The sequence below is a fragment of the Dama dama genome, chromosome 17 (assembly GCF_033118175.1).
Source record: "Dama dama isolate Ldn47 chromosome 17, ASM3311817v1, whole genome shotgun sequence".
Taxonomy (NCBI): domain Eukaryota; kingdom Metazoa; phylum Chordata; class Mammalia; order Artiodactyla; family Cervidae; genus Dama; species Dama dama.
Genome location: NC_083697.1, coordinates 62,910,888 through 62,928,925, shown reverse-complemented (window position 1 = coordinate 62,928,925; position 18,038 = coordinate 62,910,888). Strand labels below are relative to the sequence as shown.

Here is an 18,038-nt window from a genome sequence, read left to right as displayed (position 1 = left end):
GAACAAGTCGGTCAGGAAGCCGCGCCGCAGCCATGGCCTTTAAAGACACCAGCAAGACTCCCGTGGAGCCAGAGGTGGCCATTCACCGGATTAGGATCACCCTCACCAGCCGCAACGTGAAGTCTCTGGAGAAGGTGTGTGCTGACTTGATCAGAGGCGCGAAGGAAAAGAATCTCAAAGTTAAAGAACCAGTTCGGATGCCTACCAAGACTCTGAGAATAACTACAAGGAAAACTCCTTGTGGTGAAGGTTCTAAGACTTGGGATCGATTCCAAATGAGGATCCACAAGCGACTCATTCACCTGCACAGCCCTTCTGAAATTGTCAAGCAGATCACTTCCATCAGTATTGAGCCAGGGGTGGAGGTGGAAGTCACCATGGCCGATGCCTAAATCAATCTTTTTAATAAATCAATAATCAGTAAAAAAAAAAAAAAAAAAAACACTCATTCACAATAAAAACTCTCAATAAGTAAAAAATAGAGTGGAACTTTCTCAACTTGATAAACAACATCTGCAAAAAACCTACAGCTAACATCATACTGATTTGGTGAGAAACTCAACACTTTCCCACTAGGATCAGGATATGCCGTCTCATCACCTGTCAGCATCATCCTTGAAGCTCAAGCCAGTGCAGTAAGACAATAAATAGTGTACATATTGGGAAGGAAAAAATACAACTGTTTGTGGGTGAAATCATCATCTATGCAGGAAATTTGAAAGAACTGACAAAATAATTCCTAGAACAAGTTAGTGATGATAGCAAAGCTGCAGGGCACAAGGTTAACATATAAAAGTCAATAGCTGTCCTATATATGGGGAGTGAACAAACAGAATTTGAAATTAAAAACATAATACCACTTATATTAACACCAAAAATAAATAAAAATAAATACATATAAAACTAACAATATATGAAAAAGAACTGTATGAGGAAAACCACAAAACTCTGATGAATGATATCAAAGAAAAACCAAAAAGTGAAGGACTGATACTACTCAAGACTTACTATAAAGCTACAGACCTCAAGAAAATGTAGTATTGACCAATGAATTAACAAATAAATCAACGGAACAGAATAACCCAGAAATAGACCAATGTAAATATACTCAACTGATCTTTGACAAAAGAGCAAAGGCAGTACAATGGAGCAAAGGCAGTCTTCAATAACAATGCTGAAACAATTAGATACACAAACACAGGGAGATCTCTGGTGGCTAAGAGGTTAGGATTCCAGGCTTTCACTGCTGAGACTGGGGTTCAAAGCCTGGTCTGGGGACTGAAATCCCACAAGCCATGTGGCGAAAACAAAGCACCCGAGACACAGACCTTACATCCTACATGAAAATTAACTCAAAATGGATCACAAATATAAATGCAAGATATAAAAGATATAAAAGCTCCCGAAAAGATAACATGGGAGAAAACCTAAAAACCATGGGAGTGACTGGGGTTTTTTTTTTTTAAGATACAACACCAAAGGCACAATTCACCAAAGAAATGACTGATAAGTAAGACTTCATTAAGTAAAAAACTAAAACTTTTCTGCATAAGAGAAGATCAAGGGAGTGAAGACTAGACTGGGAGACAATACCTGCACAAAAAGTATCTGGTAAAAAGGACTGTTTGAGCAAGCTTTGGGAGTTGGTGATGGACAGGGAAGCCTGGAGAGCTGCAGTTCATGGGGTCGCAGAGGCGGACACAACCGAGCGACTGAACTGACTGAAAGGACTGTTATCCAAAATACACAGAGAACTCCTACATTTCAGTTAAAAAAAAAATTAAAAATGGGTCAACCTAAACAGACACCTCAACAAAGATGACACACAGACAACAAGCATACGAAAAGACATGCCATTCAAGTCACAGGGAAATGCAAACTAAAATGGGATATCACTATACACTTATTAGAATGGCCCAAATCCAACACACTTACAAGAGCAAATGCTAACAAGGCTTGTGGAGCAACAGGTTCTCTTATCCACTGCTCGTAGGAATACAAAATTATGCAGATACTTTGGCAATGAGTTTGGCAGTTTCTCAAAAAACTAAACATAGTCTTCACATAATGTTATCTGGCAATAACACTACTTGGTATTTACCAAAAGGATCTGAAAACTTATGTCCGCACAAAAACCTGTAAGCAGATGTTTATAGCAGGTTTATTCATGACTGCCAAAACGTGGAAGCCAACGAGATGCCCTTTAGCAACTGAATGAGTAAGTATTACAACTAGACAATAAAACATTATACAGCATAAAAATCGTTATCAAGCCATGAGGAGATATGGCGAAAACTTAAACACGTAAATGGAGAAAACTTAAAACTAACTGAAACAGGCCAATCTGAAAAGGCTATATATTGTAAAATCCCAACTCTTTAACATTTTGGAAAATCAAACGTATGAAGACAGTTGAAAAATCAGTGGCTGGAAGGGGTCTGGGAGAGGGAGGGACGAACAGGCAGAGCACAGGGGATTTTTAGGGCAGTGAAAATATACTGTATGACACTATAATGATAAATACATGTCATTATACATTTGTCCAAACAGAGTAAACACCACTAACAGTGAACCCGAAGGTAAACTATGAACTTTGGGTGATTATGATGTATCAATGTAGATTCATCCATTATAACAAATGTACATACATGTTGGTGGGGGATGTCGATAATAAGGGAGGCGATGCACATGTGGAGGCAGGAGGTTTATGATAAATCTCTGTATGTTTCTATTTTGTGTGAACCTAAGACTAATATTTTTTTTAAGTCTTTAAGTTAAAAAAAAGAATACTAAATAAACATTCAAAAGTGTTCATGATACGTAAAGAAAAAAAAAACAGAAGCTGAACTGTGATTACCAACTACAAAAATTTGCAGAATAAAAACTAAAAAGATAGCAAAAATGAAACAGTCTTTGCGTGTTTTCGAGACAACTGAAGAAATCTGAATATGGACTTTATTACAAGATATCAAGATGTTTTGGTTAATTTGTTAGAAGTAATACTGGTACTTCTGTGTAAGAAAATGTTTTTAAATATATTAAAACAAAAAAGATATTAACATAAGCTGAGAATATGGAAGACATTTATACACGAGGCTAAAAAGGTAAGAAATGCTTTAAAATTTAAAAGCTACATATGCTTTAAAATTCCTGAATAAAGAAAATGCAAGATGAAAATTATCCTTGAATCACTTAAGTATTTTCAAGACCTGAAGGATCTGAAATTATCAAACAATTACCATATCTGCAGACACAATAGGCTTCAAATACAAAGTCTGAGAGACAAGAATACTAGAATATTAACTGATAAATAACATATTAATATATCTAAACAACTAGAAATTTCAAATGTGTCACTATATATGTATTAAAAACAAAAGCCAGTAGCCATTACCTATCATCTAAAAAGCACTGAGAAACAACAAGCACATCAAAAATAATGTAATATTTATTTGGCTAGCATAAAAAAACAAGCAGAAATACAAAACATAAATAAATATAATTTTAATCATAGGCCTCAACACTTCCTTGCAGGTAAACTAATTAAAAAAAACTCATCAAACATATTGCTGCTGTTGTTTAGTCACTAAGTTGTTATCCAACTCTTTTGCTACCCTACGCACATGGACTGTAACCTGCCAGGTTCCTCTGTCCACGGGATTTCCCAAGCAAGAACAATGGAGTGGGTTGCCATTTCCTTCTCCAGGGAATTTCTCGACCTAGGTATCGAACCTGAGTCTCCCGCATTGGCAGGCAGATTCTTTACCGCTGAGCCACCAGTGAAGCCCTAAAAAACTTCTAATGTTGTCTGTACTCTTGTCTGTATTGATAAAAGTTCAGGAACTTTCATAAATAATAAATACAGGATGAAAAAAGCAGGATACAGGTCCTAGATAGTTAAAGTGAAAGTGTCAGCCGCTCAGTTGTGTCGGACTCTCTGCAACTCCATGGACTGTAGCCCGCCAAGCTACACCAGCCATGGGATTTTTCTAGGCAAGAATACTGGACTGGGTTGCCATTTCCTTCTCCAGGGGATCTTCCTGACCCAGGGGTCGAACCCTGGTCTCCTGCATTTCAGGCAGACTCTTTCAGGTCTGAGCCACCACAGGGAAGCCCCTAGATAGTTAAGGTACATAACAAAGGAATGATTTCATTTAGTCCAGACTCTCCCATCTTCCCATACGTAGAAAAGTGCTTGCGATGTCTGGTTTTCTTTAACTGATAGTAAGCTTTTCATGTCTGACTATCTGCAAAACTCCTATAAGCCCTGGCTCCTCCCGTACTTTTGAGTCAGTTCCTTAGACCAATCCGAGAGTCTTCCATGCTTAAATCCTCAGAAAACCCACCAAAGGAAATAGAATTCTCAACTTTCAGGTTGTGCTTTTTCTTTCAGTCGACCAACTAGAAGTTCCTATGTTTTCTGAATATGTAAACACATAGAAAAAGTTGTTAAAGGGTCCCTCTGAAAGAGAGGGAAGGAAGGAAAGAATGGATGGGTAACAAGAACTTTTACTCTATATTTCTACAATTGAAAATTTTTAACAATGAAATTCTGTACCCATAAAAAAACAACTTATTTTTTAACCTTCCAAACTACTCTGTATCATTTAAGAAGAAAGTTTAAAGGGTTCAAAGTACTGACGGTAAAAAAATTAAAGAAGAGAACTGAACCAAACAAAAATGAAGACAAACAATGAAACCGTGACTCAATAAAATAAAAACCAAAAGTCATAGGCTCAACTGATAAAATAGAGAATATGTGAACTAGAGGCAGGAGAAAGAAAGGAAACAAAAACAAAATAAAATAAAAATAAAATAAAATTTAAAAAAAGAAAGAAAAAAATGAGATAAAGCAAAAAAAAAAAGCTAAACCATATCCTGTGTCTATTACATATTATAAACAGACCATAATTAATAAATGAAATCTAGTACATTTTAAATAAGAGATTTTTTTAAAGCCTCAACTGACAAAAATTTAGCAGCCACATTCTAAAAAGCCACCTGGTCCTCAAACATACATCCCACTTAAAAAAACCAACCAACCAACCAACCAAAGACCTCACACTGTTTCAAAAAAAAATGAAAGAGATAGAATGATTACAAACACATTTTCAGTTCAGTTCAGTCGCTCAGTCGTGTCCGACTCTGCGACCCCATGAATCACAGCACGCCAGGCCTCCCTGTCCATCACCAACTCCCGGAGTTTACTTAAACTCATGCCCATCGAGTGGGTGATGCCATCCAGCCATCTCATCCTCTGTCAAACACATTTTATAAGACAAATAATGGTTTGATCCCGCAAACTTAGCCAGCACAATTCTGAACAAATATTCGCTAGTCTCACTAGTATGTCAGTCACTCAGTCGTGTCCAACTCTTTGTAACCCCATGGACTACAGCCCACCGGGCTCCTCTGTCCATGGAATTCTCCAGGCAAGAATACTGGAGTGTATTGCCATGCCCTCCTCCAGGGAATCTTCCTGACCCAAGGATCAAGCCTGGATCTCCGCACTGCAGGCAGATTCTTTACCATCTGAGCCACCAGGGAAGCCATAGAAAGACACACAATTCTCAACAAACCCCTGGTTAGCACACCGCAACAAAGGTAAAGCACTCTTCACCATGCTGCAGCCCACGGCCGCACAGGGTTGGAAGCGACTGAGCAACTGCACAACATTTAATGCGACCAAGAGGGTTCCACGCCAAGAATCCAAGAATCCAACTTTTATGGAACGAGTTCCATAAAAGTTTTTATCAGAAAGGTATTTGGAAATGCCTTAATTTGACAAATACAAGTCTTAACTTGAAAAACAATATATATCTAAAGTGGAGGTATCTGCCATTACTGCTACCACTTAAAAAAATCCTTCCACCTAAACACAAACTCTTTTATAAAATTAAACACAAACTTATTTTGCATAAACTGTATTTTAACCACAAAGAATTTTCAAACAGACACCAATCTCAAATTACTTTCAAAGCTGTAACTTTAAGTACCTATCCTCTAGAACTGTGAGAAAATTAATTTCTGTTGTTTATGCCACCCAGTCTACGGTATTTTGCTGGCAGCATCGGCTAACAAATCCACACTCTTGATTAAAAAGAAAATCCTCTGTTGCCACTGGAGGCGACTATTATATCATATCTTTACTCACTTCAGTTTACTTGCTAACTGTAAAAGGAATAAAACATATCTCTTCACAGACAGATCTTGTGGCTCCCACCTTAATCAAGTTATTACCCAAGTAACCTAACATCACTAACAATGAGAAAACCCGTTATCACACACATATATTAACATGATTCAACATGAATTACACATTACAATTGGAGTCCTGACAAAAAAGTTTAATGTGATAATCTAGTCAAACCTTTGTACCTTAACTCCCAGTTTATAAGAAATACAAGTTAAAACACCACCACGAAGGAAATCTCCAGGATTAAGACTGGAGGGATCTGCAGGAGAACCATCATAAAGTTAAAAGACTAAAAACCACCTCAGGGCATTCCCTGGCTAGAGCTCCGTGCTGTCACTGCCATTACCAGGTTCAACATGCAACGCGTAAACCTAAGTGGGTCCTACTTAAAGAGAAAAAAAAGGCTATAAAAGACATTTTTTAAGCAACTGGGGAGATATGGGAAAATATGAGCATTAGATACTAAGGAATTAACAATTTTCTTAGGTAGAACAGTAATACTGTGGTTATGTAAAGAACGTCATTCAGAGGAGCTACATGCTCAGCCTTCAGTAGTCTTTCAGTAGTGAATTGTTTTCATAACAGCAGTTTTAACAGTTGTTGAATCTAGGCAGTAATGACAGAAGCATACTGAAAATTTTAATAAAAAGTCAAATAAAAATTAGAAAAAAAATTTTCCCACCACTTGTCCATAGAATGTCTAGTACATAGAACTTGCTCAAGTTGACTGGATAAATGAGGGCTTGGTCAAATGTTTATATAAGTAAACTCAATGTTTTTCCAAGGGGAAAAAAGTTAAACAGATAAAACTGGACAGTTAATTTTTCTGACTTATAAAAAAAGGTCGCATTAAATGTTGAGAATATGATGAAACGGGCTGCCTCATGCACTGCCAGTGCTGGAGAAATTTACAACCACCTTTGTAGAAAGCACCTCGGTCCTAAGTTCAGATACTATGATCTAGTAATTTCTTTCCAGGAATCTATCTTAGGGAAATGAACTCATATAAAAAGTATTATGTAAAGATATTCCTTTCAGTGGGAAAAAACAGAAACAACATATAAACGTTCAACAAAAAGACGGTTCACTAGGTAGTACTAAATATTAAATATATAAATACTATTTAATTCTAACGCTCAAGTTAAACATTAAATACTTAAAAAGAGTACTTAATGTCCCAAAGAAAACACAAATGCATTAACAGGAAAAAAATATACTAAGATTCTGATTTGATTACAAAAAAAGAAGGATGTTAACATCAACAGCTATCTCTAGTTGAAAGAGACTGTTGCCTACTTTGTCATCTTTGTACATTTCTTCTCAATTCTCACAGAAGAGCTAGGAGACAGGATTAGGACTGCCTGGGTTCCAAATATTGATAGACTGTAAGCTCTTATCTCCACATAATCATACCCTTCATTTTGTTGTTGTTCAGCCATCCAACTATCTCATCCTGTCATCCCCTTTTCCTTCAATCCTTCCCAGCATCACAATCTTTTCTATAAGTCGGTTCTTTGCATAAGGTGGCCAAAATACCAGAATTTCAGCTTCAGCATCAAGCCTTCCAATGAATATTCAGTATTGATTTAGGACTGACCAGTTTGATCTGGCACTCTCAGGGACTCTCAAGAATCTTCTCCAACACCACAGTTCAAAAGCATATATTCTTTATGTTCAGCCTTCTTTATGGTCCAACTCTCACATCCATACATGACTACTGGAAAAACCACAGCTTTGACTAGACGGACCTTTGTTGGCAAAGTAATGTCTCTGCTTTTTAACACTGTCTAGGTTTGTCATTGGAGAAGGAAATGGCAACCCACTCCAGTATTCTTGCTTAGAGAATCCCGTGGACAGAGGAGCCTGGTGGGCTGCTGTCCACAGGGTCGCACAGAGTCGGACACAACTGTAGCGACTTAGCATGCATGCGTGCACTGGAGAAGGAAATGGCAACTCACTCCAGTGTTCTTGCCTGGAGAATCCCAGGAACAGAAGAGCCGGTGGGCTGCCGTCTATGGGGTCGCACAGAGTCGGACACGATTGAAGTGACTTAGTAGCAGCAGGTTTGTCATAGCTTTTCTTCCAAGGAGCAAGTGTCTTAATTTCATAGCTGCAGTCACCATCTGTAGTGATTTCAGAACCCAAGAAAGCAAAGTCTGTCACTGTTTCCATTGTTTCCCCATCTATTTACCATGAAGTGATAGGACCAGATGTCATGATCTTCATTTTTTCAATGTCAAGTTTTAAGACAACTTTTTCACTCTCCTCTTTCACCTTCATCAAGAGGCTATTTAGTTCCTCTTCACTTTCTGTCCTAAGGGTGGTGTCATCTGCATATGTGAGGTTATTGGTATTTCCTCCAGCAATCCTGATTCCAGCTTCTGCTTCATCCAGCACAGCATTCCTCACGATGTACTCTGCATAGAAGTTAAATAAGCAGGGTGACAAATATACAGCCTTGATGTACTCCTTTGCCAATTATGAACCAGTCCACTGTCCCATGTCTGGTTCTAACTGTGGCTTCTTGACCCACATACAGGTTTCTCAGGAGGCAAGTAAGGTTGTCTGGTATTCCCATCTTTTAAAGAATTTTCCAGTTTGTTGTGATCCACACAAAGGCTTTAGCGTAGTCAATGAAGCAGTAGTAGTTGTTTTTCTGTAATTCTCTTACTTTTTCTATGAGCCAACGGATGTTGCCAATTTCCTCTCTGGTACCTCTGCCTTTTCTATATCCAGCTTGAACATCCAGATGTTCTCGGTTCACATACCGTTGAAACCTGGCTTGGACAATTTTGAGCACTACTTTGAAGCTGGACACAACTGAGCAACTGAACTTGCTAGCATGTGAAATGACATGGCACTGCCTTTCTTTGGGGTTGAAATGAAAACTGACCTTTTCCAGTTCTGTGGCCACTGCTGAATTTTCCAAATTTACTAGCATATTGAGTGCAGCAAATTAATAGCATCCATCTTTTAGGATTTAAATAGCTCAGCTGGAATTCCATCACCTCCACTAGCTTTGTCACATCAATGCTTCCTAAGGCCCACTTGACTTCACACTGGCCCTAGGTCAGATAGATCACACTATCAAGGCTATCTGGGTCATTAATATCTTTTTTGTATAGTTCTTCTGTGTCTTTTTGTCACCTCTTCTTAAAATCTTCTGCTTCAGTTGGGTTCATACTGTTTCTGTCCCTTATTGTGCCCATCTTTGCATGAAGTGTTCCCTTGGTATCTCTAATTTTCTTGAAGAGGTCTCTAGTCTTTCCCGTTCTATTGTCCTCCTCTATTTCTCTGCATTGATCACTGAAGAAGGCTCTCATCTCTCCTCGCTTTACTTTGGAACTCTGCATTCAGATGGGTATATCTTTCCTTTTCTCTTTTTCCTTTTCTTTTTGCCTTTCGCTTCTCTTCTTTTTTTCCTTAGCTATTTGTAAGGCCTCCTCAGATGCCATTTGGCCTCTTTGCATTTCAGTTCAGTTGCTCAGTTGTGTCCGAGTCTTTGTGACCCCATGAACCGCAGAATGCCAGGCCTCCCTGTTCATCACCAACTCCCGGAGTTCACTCAAAGTCATGTCCATCGAGTCGGTGATGCCATCCAGCCATCTAATCCTCTGTCATCCCCTTCTCCTCCTGCCTTCAATCTTTCCCAGCAACAGAGTCTTTTCAAATGAGTCAGCTCTTCGCATCAGGTGACCAAAGTATTGGGAGTTTCAGCTTCAACAGCAGTCCCTCCAATGAACACCCAGGAGTGATCTCCTTTAGGATGGACTGGTTGGATCTCCCTGCAGTCCAAGGGACTCTCAAGAGTCTTCTCGACCACCACAGTTCAAAAGCATCAATTCTTCGGCGCTCAGCTTTCTTCGTAGTCCAACTCTCACACCCACACATGGCTACTAGAAAAACCATAGCTTTGACTAGATGGATCTTTGCTGGCAAGGTAATGTCTCTGCTTTTTAATATGCTGTCTAGGTTGGTCATAACTTTCCTTCCAAGGAGTAAGCGTCTTTTAATTTCATGGCTGCAGTCACCATCTGCAGTGATTTTGGAGCCCAGAAAAATAAAGTCAGCCACTGTTTCCCCATCTATTTGCATCTGCCATCACCTAAACCTGCATCTTTTCCAAAACTCATGTTAAGTTCCTCAAATTCCCAACTTCTGTGGATTAGATAAATTCACTTTGATACTTCAAACCCAGCTATTAGCTCACTTAATCAAAACAGAGCCACTCTCCCTCATTATCAATCATCTTTACTGTCCTCACTTCCTTTCTTAACCAGTTTTGATTCCTTGGACATTCATTATAATCAATCCTTTGCAAACACTCTTGACAAACTTGATACTTTCCTTCCTTCAGTGTACTCATATGGCAAAGCCCCAATGCTAATTAAACGCATTCCCCCAATTAACTAAAAAACAAACAAACAAACAAAACTCCCTGCATCCACCCCTAGCAGCTTTGTTGGGGGCAGGGCAAGAAACAACCAGCATTAATAAGTCTCCTGTTCAAGTGAAAACCATAAATCCCAAGTAGAAACTTAACACTGCCCTAAGCATCTCTGCTCATATTAAAGATTAATCCTCCCACTTATATTTGGAACACCGCCCCCTGTTCTTCTCCAGGACTTTGCACCTTCAATTACTCCTTCTCTCTCTAGCATAATCAATTTCTCCCATTCATTAATATACAAATATACTCTAATAAGCTAATAGAAAATTGTTGGAAAGATCTCTGAAGTCATGGTCTTCTCCAGCTCCCTATCTTCTCTCCTTTCCTATCAAAGCAAAACTCCTTTAAAAACGCTGACCATCCATAGTTGCCAATTAGCTCCTCATCTCATTCCTCTCACAATCCACTCCAATAAGACATGCACACCGTTCCAATGAAAATACTCCAGTCAAGGTCACCAACAATTACACTGCAAACTCAATGGTCATTTCCCCTATTCAGCAGCATTACAAAGTCGACCACTCTCTTCTTGGAATTCAGTCTTCTCTTAGCCTCAGTGACATCACACTCTCCTTTGTAGGTTCTCATCAATTCAACATATGCCAGGGACCCGAGACAAAGTCCAGACTTTGTCCTAGACCCCTTCCTTTCTAATCAAATTCTCCTACTAGAGTTAAGTCACCCAGCCTAAGTTTTAAACTATACCATCTCTATACCTATGATGCCCTGATCTCTCTTCAGCTCTAACTTCCAGATTCACATAATCAACTGCTTGTTACTTTCTAGCCTTAAAACCTAACAAGAACAAAACAAAGTTATCATCCTCAACCTCCAGTGTGCTTTCCCCACTCCTATTTATTTAAATCACTACTAGTGTTTCTTTTGTTATATCCACCAAAACTCAACCTTTAAATACTAAACCTTTCCTCACATCTTCAGTGTCAATTCATTCTTCACAGCAGCCAAAGTGATCTTTAAAAAGACACAAAATTCTAAAAAAAAAAAAGACACAAAATTCTGTCTGTTGCTTTAAATCCTCAAATGGCTTTCAGAGTTACTTAAAATCCAAACTCCTTACTTTGGGCTTATAAAGTTGTATGTGATCTGGTTCCTGCGTACATCTCCAAATTCATCTTACATCACTCTCCACCGTTACCCACAATACCCCAGTCTCAACCACCTTTTTGGCTGCTGAGACATTGCAAATTCATTCCCAACTTTAGAGACTTTAACAGTTTCATCTGAATTGGACTGTTCTTCGCCTAGAGACATGCTTTTATCATTCATATCTCAATTTAAGTTTACAATTCTAGGAGAGGTCTTTTCTGAACAACCAATCAAAACCAACTAATTAATTTCATCAATATTATTTTATCAATTTTATTTTCATCAGTATTATTATTACAGCTGTACAATAGTATTATACTACTCTGCACTGCATTTATTACTTACTTGTTTGTCTTCCCTTGCCCCATTCATTGCTATATCCCCAACACATATCACGGTGCCTAGCATAGAGGGAGCCCTCAAGTATCTTTTAAAGAGCTCTTGGTACTGATAATACAAAGATGGATGCCTACCCGTGAGAAGCTTGGAGTCTCATAGGGAAAAACAGCTTCAGATGATTTAAAAAATTACAGATTTGGGTTTAAAGTCCCATGGGAACTGTATTCAAAACTTCCCCCAACACCAAATTCAAAATATGCATACATATGTACGTACATAGATAAAATGAAAGGAATATCAAAATTAAGATGTATCTCTGTATATATGAAATATTTCATAAACAAAACAAACTTTGTTTTAAAAAAAAGAATTATCTCTAGGAGTGAAATTACAGATTATTTTTACTTGAATATGGTTCCCCATATTTATCAAAGTTTAATGTTTGTTACTTTTACATTCACAGAATTTGACTGTTTATTTAAAAGAGAAAAGCAATTATATTGTTTACATTCTTCACTATATAATGACTATTAGCTTTCTATGTGCATGTAAGAGTTGATCATCCTAATGTATGACTAAGTTAATGTTATCTTCCCAAGTATCAGTTTAAGGGTCATCTCCAAGGAACTCTTCCCCTGAGTTTAGGTTACCTCATCCTCACAGTTCTCCTTAAACTCAACAAGCACACACAACTACCTGTTCAATGTTTTACTGTCTTACTGGACCATAATTTACTCCAAAAGGGCATGGACCATGTCTATCCTCTTAACAAACGTAAGTGGCCTTTAATAATTATTTGTTGAATAAATGAAGAAAATGTAGAATTACTGAAGAGTTTAAACCATCAGACTTCCTCAGTGGTCCAGTAGTTAAGATGTTCTGCTTTCAATGCAGGGGACACAGGTTTGATCCCTGGTCGGGAAAGTTCTGTGTGCCCGGAAGTGCACCAAAAAAAGCTTAAACAATAAGTATAGATGATGTCATATATAATACTAAATTGCCGGGCCTGCCGGCTAGATGAACAGGTCGAGAACGCAATCACCAGAGCACCTGAGAAATAAAAGACTAGGAAAGATGGGGTTGAGAGGGACGGAGTCAGCTTGTGACTGATTCCGACGACTTTACTGAGGGGTAACATACATATATATACTAACAGGATTCACCAAATTTTAGATCAAAGACTTGCATACGTGCAGAACTGCAGACACTAGTTTTAGCTCAGGAGTTTTATCTTAACTCCAGCAGAGCATGGCACCAGCGTCTTACAATCAGGTAAAGACTACCTAGACATAAGCCATTCACAGGAGCCCGATAATCTTATCAGAGTCAGGAAAATGGGCAAATGGTGGCTGCAGCGATTTCCTTGAGGGAGGTGAGAAAGGCCAATTTGCACTTTAACAAATCAGGGGTGGCGGGACAGAGAGGGACCTTTTGATCTCTCTCAGGGCCGAGAAGGGGCCTGAGCAGTCAGGCCGGCTCCCCGCACTAAATAGATGCCCCCTGAGATCATTAAAGGAGAACTACAAAAAACAGCAAAAAAAATTCCCTTCCCACCGCCTTATTTCCAAGTTTTGGACTTAGACCTGGTATCACCCCAACTCAGAACCTTAACTACATTATCAAAAGAAACTCAACTTCAGTGGAGGCCATCTTTATCAGCATATTCAACTCTTCCTAGTACCAGAAGTAGGATGAAAGGTATTACTTTCCTAGTGCTTGGGGATTAGCTTCCTGGAGCTTATGAAATCCTTAAACTCATTCAGGAAAACAAATGCCTCTTGCTTACCAGGCAATGTGTTAAGCAATAGAGAATAGAAAATCAGGAAGATAGGTCTCTGTCCTCAATGACTCACATCGGGCAGACGGAGACAAAGCACCTAAGTAAACACCTGAGGATATAATCAAAATATGACCAAGCCAAGAGATATTTTAAAAAAAGTCTGACATACCCACTTAAAAAATTACATCCAAATACCCATATACCCTAAACTCTTGCACATATGCATCAGCAAGAAACTGGAAATAAACCAAATATCCAATGCATAAACTGTAGTATACTACACACACACACATTTTAAAAATAAAGGAACTACTGCAGAAATATTTTAAGAAAAATGAAGCACAAAATATTTTCTATCGCTGCTGAAAATCAACAGTCTCAGACAATCCACAATTAAGTACACCAATCCCAAACAGGATGGTTCACATAAAACAAAGAAACCTAAAAGTAAAGCATCCCACAGTCACTTGAGAGAAAAGACTACACATGCTAGCTAGCCCTGCATTTGTAATTACTAGAAAAATTCATAATCACACAAAGGCTAAAAATAATGAACAGAGTAAAACAGATCCGTTCTAAACCTAGGCAAAGAGCACTTTAAGCAACAGCTCTAAAAGATTAGACACCTTCTGAAGATCTGGGGCATACTTTAAATGTTACTGGGGCTTCCCTGGTGGCTCAGAGGGTAAAGAGTCTGCCGGCAACGTGGCAGACCTGGGTTTGATCCCTGGGTCAGGAAGATCCCCGGAGAAGGAAATGGCAACCCACTCCAGTATTCTTGCCTGGAGAATCCCATGGACAGAGGAGCCTAGTAGGCTACAGTCCACGGGGTCGCAAAGAGTCGGACATGACTGAGTGACTTCATTTCACTTAAATGTCATTAAGCTTACTACAATTCAGGCACCATGCTGGATGCTGAAAAGATAAGAACCCTCAAAGAGCTCGATGATCTGGCAGGAGCAGAAAGACATATATACAATCACTAACAATACAGTAACTGCTCTAAAAAGATCCTGACAAAGTGATACTAGAAAAAAGAGGTAATCTGTGTTCAAGAAACGCTTATTCGGAATGGCATTTTAGAATGAGTTTTTTGAAAGAAAGAAAATAAGGGCTTAGTCCATGCAGACAAAACAACTCAACAGCAAGCAATTAATTTAGTCAGCTAAAGGTTGGAGGGAGACTGAGGGTCTGAGGTATGTTTAGGCATGCAGCTGAGTTGAGACTTGACAGGAAGGTCAAGAAAGGTAGGCTAGAAATGAAAAGGTTGTGACTTCCCACAATAAGAGGTAGACAATCTAAAAGAAAATGACAAGATCACGTTTTAAAAACTAAATCCAGGGACTTCCCCAGTGGCCCAGACTCCATGTTTCCAATACAAAGGGGCACAGGTTTGATCTGTGGTCACGGAACTAAGATTCCACGTGCCTCATGGTGAGGACTAAAAATTATTTTTAAAAAATAAATAAATAACCCAGTAGCATGGCACCAGGGGGGCTGAATTAAAAGTTGGGACAGACTAAAGGTAGAGAACTAAACGTAAATTAGCAAACTATTTTTTTTTTTTTTAGCAAACTATTTTAATATAAAGAGTTTATCTAAGAAAGCCTCATCTAAGACAATTAACAAAAAGAACACAGAAGAGGAAACAAAGATTCAGAAGACATATGGAGGATGGGAGATGAAATCAAACCTACAAAGGGTAATAACAGAAGTTAAAGAAAAACCAAAATTTAGTATCAGAGCAACTGAAAAAGGAAAGCTCTAAGAAAGAACTGGAAATGCTGAAGAAAGATATTTGCATTTAACAATTTAGAAGTTGTTAGCAATGCCTGAAAAAGTAATTTCAATATGACAAGAAACTGAAGAAGCCTGAGTACAGAAGTTAAAGAATAAATTAGAACTTCGCTGATGGTACAGTGCATAAGAATCCACTTGCCAATGCAGGGACTCGGGTTCAATCCCTGGTCCGAAAGATTCCACATGCTGCAGGCAACTAAAGCCTACGCACCACAACACACAGGCTCTAGGGCCCACAAGCCACAACTAATGAACCTGTATGCAGCAACTACTAAAACCCACACCCTAGAACCTGTGCTCTGCAACGAGAAGCCACCACAATGAGAACCTCGAGCACGGTAAGGAAAAGCAGCCCCTCGTCACAACTAGAGAAAGCCCGTGCCCACCAAGGAAGACCCAGCACAACCACAAACAAACAAAAAGAATGAATTAACTTTTAAGAACCAAATACATGAGAATATCTTTATGATAACCAGAGTAGGAAAATATTCCTTAAACAAAATATTGGGTTGGCCAAAATGTTCCTTCAAGTTTTTACAAAAGATGCTACGGGGGGTACTCTTTTGCCCCCTTCTCATGCCTATGTCAGAAGCTTTCTCTATCTCCTTTATACTTTAATAAAACTTAAAAAAAAAAAAAAAAAAAAAAAAGATGCTACGGGAAAACCCGAAAGAACTTTTTAGCCAATCCAATACAAAAAAAAAAAGCACACTACATAGGAAAAGACAGACAAATTTGACTACTTTAAAGGTAAACTCAGTAGATCAAAGATGTGATAACGTTAAGTGAAATAAGCCAGTAAAACAAATAATGTATAATACAGTAGTCAAATTCAGAGACAACAAGTAGAGTGCTGACTACAGGAGCTGGGCATAGGAGAAGTAAGGAGTTAAGTGTTTAATGGGTACAGTTTCAATTTTACAAAATGCAGAGTCTTGGAGATGGATGGTGGTATTGATTATACAACAATGTGAATGTACTTAACACCACTGAAATTGTCCACTTAAAAATACACAAGGTAGAAAGTTTTATATGAGTATTTACCACAATTTTTAAAAAGAGCATTAAAAAAGGTAAGACAAAAGTTGTCTTTAAGTTGATTTAAGCCACATAATAGACGTAGACAAAATTATAAAGAATTCTTACAAATCAGTAAGAAAAATACAAACCACAGAAATTCTTAAAAATAGGTAAATAATGAAAACACTAAATTTACAAAAGAAAGCCTCACAGCCAATAGACACAAAAACACGCTTAATATCTCTACTGACAAAGGAAATGAAAATTAAGCTACCATTTCATATCCATCAGACTGACAAAAATCTAAATTTTGCAGATGTCAGGTCATTAGAATTCTTACGTATTTCTAGAGGGAGTGTAAATTGATACGATCATTGGGAGAACAAAAATGCAATATCCAATCATGCAGAAAAGATGCAAATACACTCAGATCCTGCAAATCTACTTCCTAAAAAATACCCAAGGAAACCTTTATAATAATGTTCAATGTGTCTTTTTTATAACTATATGCCATCAACAGGAGAATGAATTTTAAAAACTGGGACACAAAATACTCTATACAGTTGACCTTTAAACAATGAGGGGGTTAGGGATGCCAAACCTCTGCTCAGACAAAAATCGAAGTATAACTTATGGTGCCAACCCTCCATATACAGTTTCCACGCATCTACCCATTCAACCAACAGTGAATCATTGTGGACTGCAGTATTTACTATTGAAAAAAATCCCCATGTAAGTAGATTCATGCAGTTCAAGCCCATGTTGGTCAACTGCAGTTTAAAATTGAAGAACTAGAGCAATTTATGCACTGTCACAGATAAACCTTAAAAAACAACGCTGAGAAGAAAAGTTGCAGGAGATGCAGAATATTATAACCATCTACGAAGTTTTTTAAAAAAATTTTAGAACACAAAAGTGACCTTACACTCAAAAACACTATGTTTATCAGTAGTAAAAAATATGTATAGGAGGGATATACTCAACTTCAGCATAATGGTTACTTCCAAGGAGAGTACAGAATAGAGAAAAGGTTAGAAAGTGAGTTTCCTTTGTAGGTTTTATTTCTTGGGGGGTTGAGGAGGGGCTAAAGCCAGTATGAGGATTAAGATTTATTAAATCTGGACCACGGATATAAAGGTTCATATATTATTTCTAAACTTCTAAGTCTAAAATGTAATTTTTAAAAGCATCTTTAGAAATAATGGATTGGAAGCAAGCAGCAGATAAGATTATTCTTTCCACCATACTAAGTTAAATGGAGTCAGAGACCTGGTTTTAAACCCCTGCTCAGACAGAAAAGCCTGGAGCTCTGCAGTCCACGGGGTCAGAAAGAGTCGGACACCTCT

The 18,038-nt window shown here is 38.2% G+C and overlaps 2 protein-coding genes across 3 annotated transcripts in view; one reads left to right on the top strand and one right to left on the bottom strand.

Moving 5' to 3' along the window:
• Positions 1-18,038, bottom strand: part of UBE2K (ubiquitin conjugating enzyme E2 K) — a 71,540-nt gene that overhangs the window by 46,620 nt on the left and 6,882 nt on the right. The window lies entirely within an intron of this gene.
• LOC133071798 (small ribosomal subunit protein uS10-like) lies at positions 14-407 on the top strand. Its single transcript, XM_061164595.1, has one exon. It carries the CDS (start codon positions 33-35, stop codon positions 390-392), a length of 360 nt encoding a protein of 119 aa, XP_061020578.1. The 5' UTR covers positions 14-32; the 3' UTR covers positions 393-407.

Excerpts from the sequence above, each read along its gene's own strand:
- LOC133071798 (XM_061164595.1), top strand. The coding sequence starts at position 33 with ATGGCCTTTAAAGACACCAGCAAGACTCCCGTGGAGCCAGAGGTGGCC.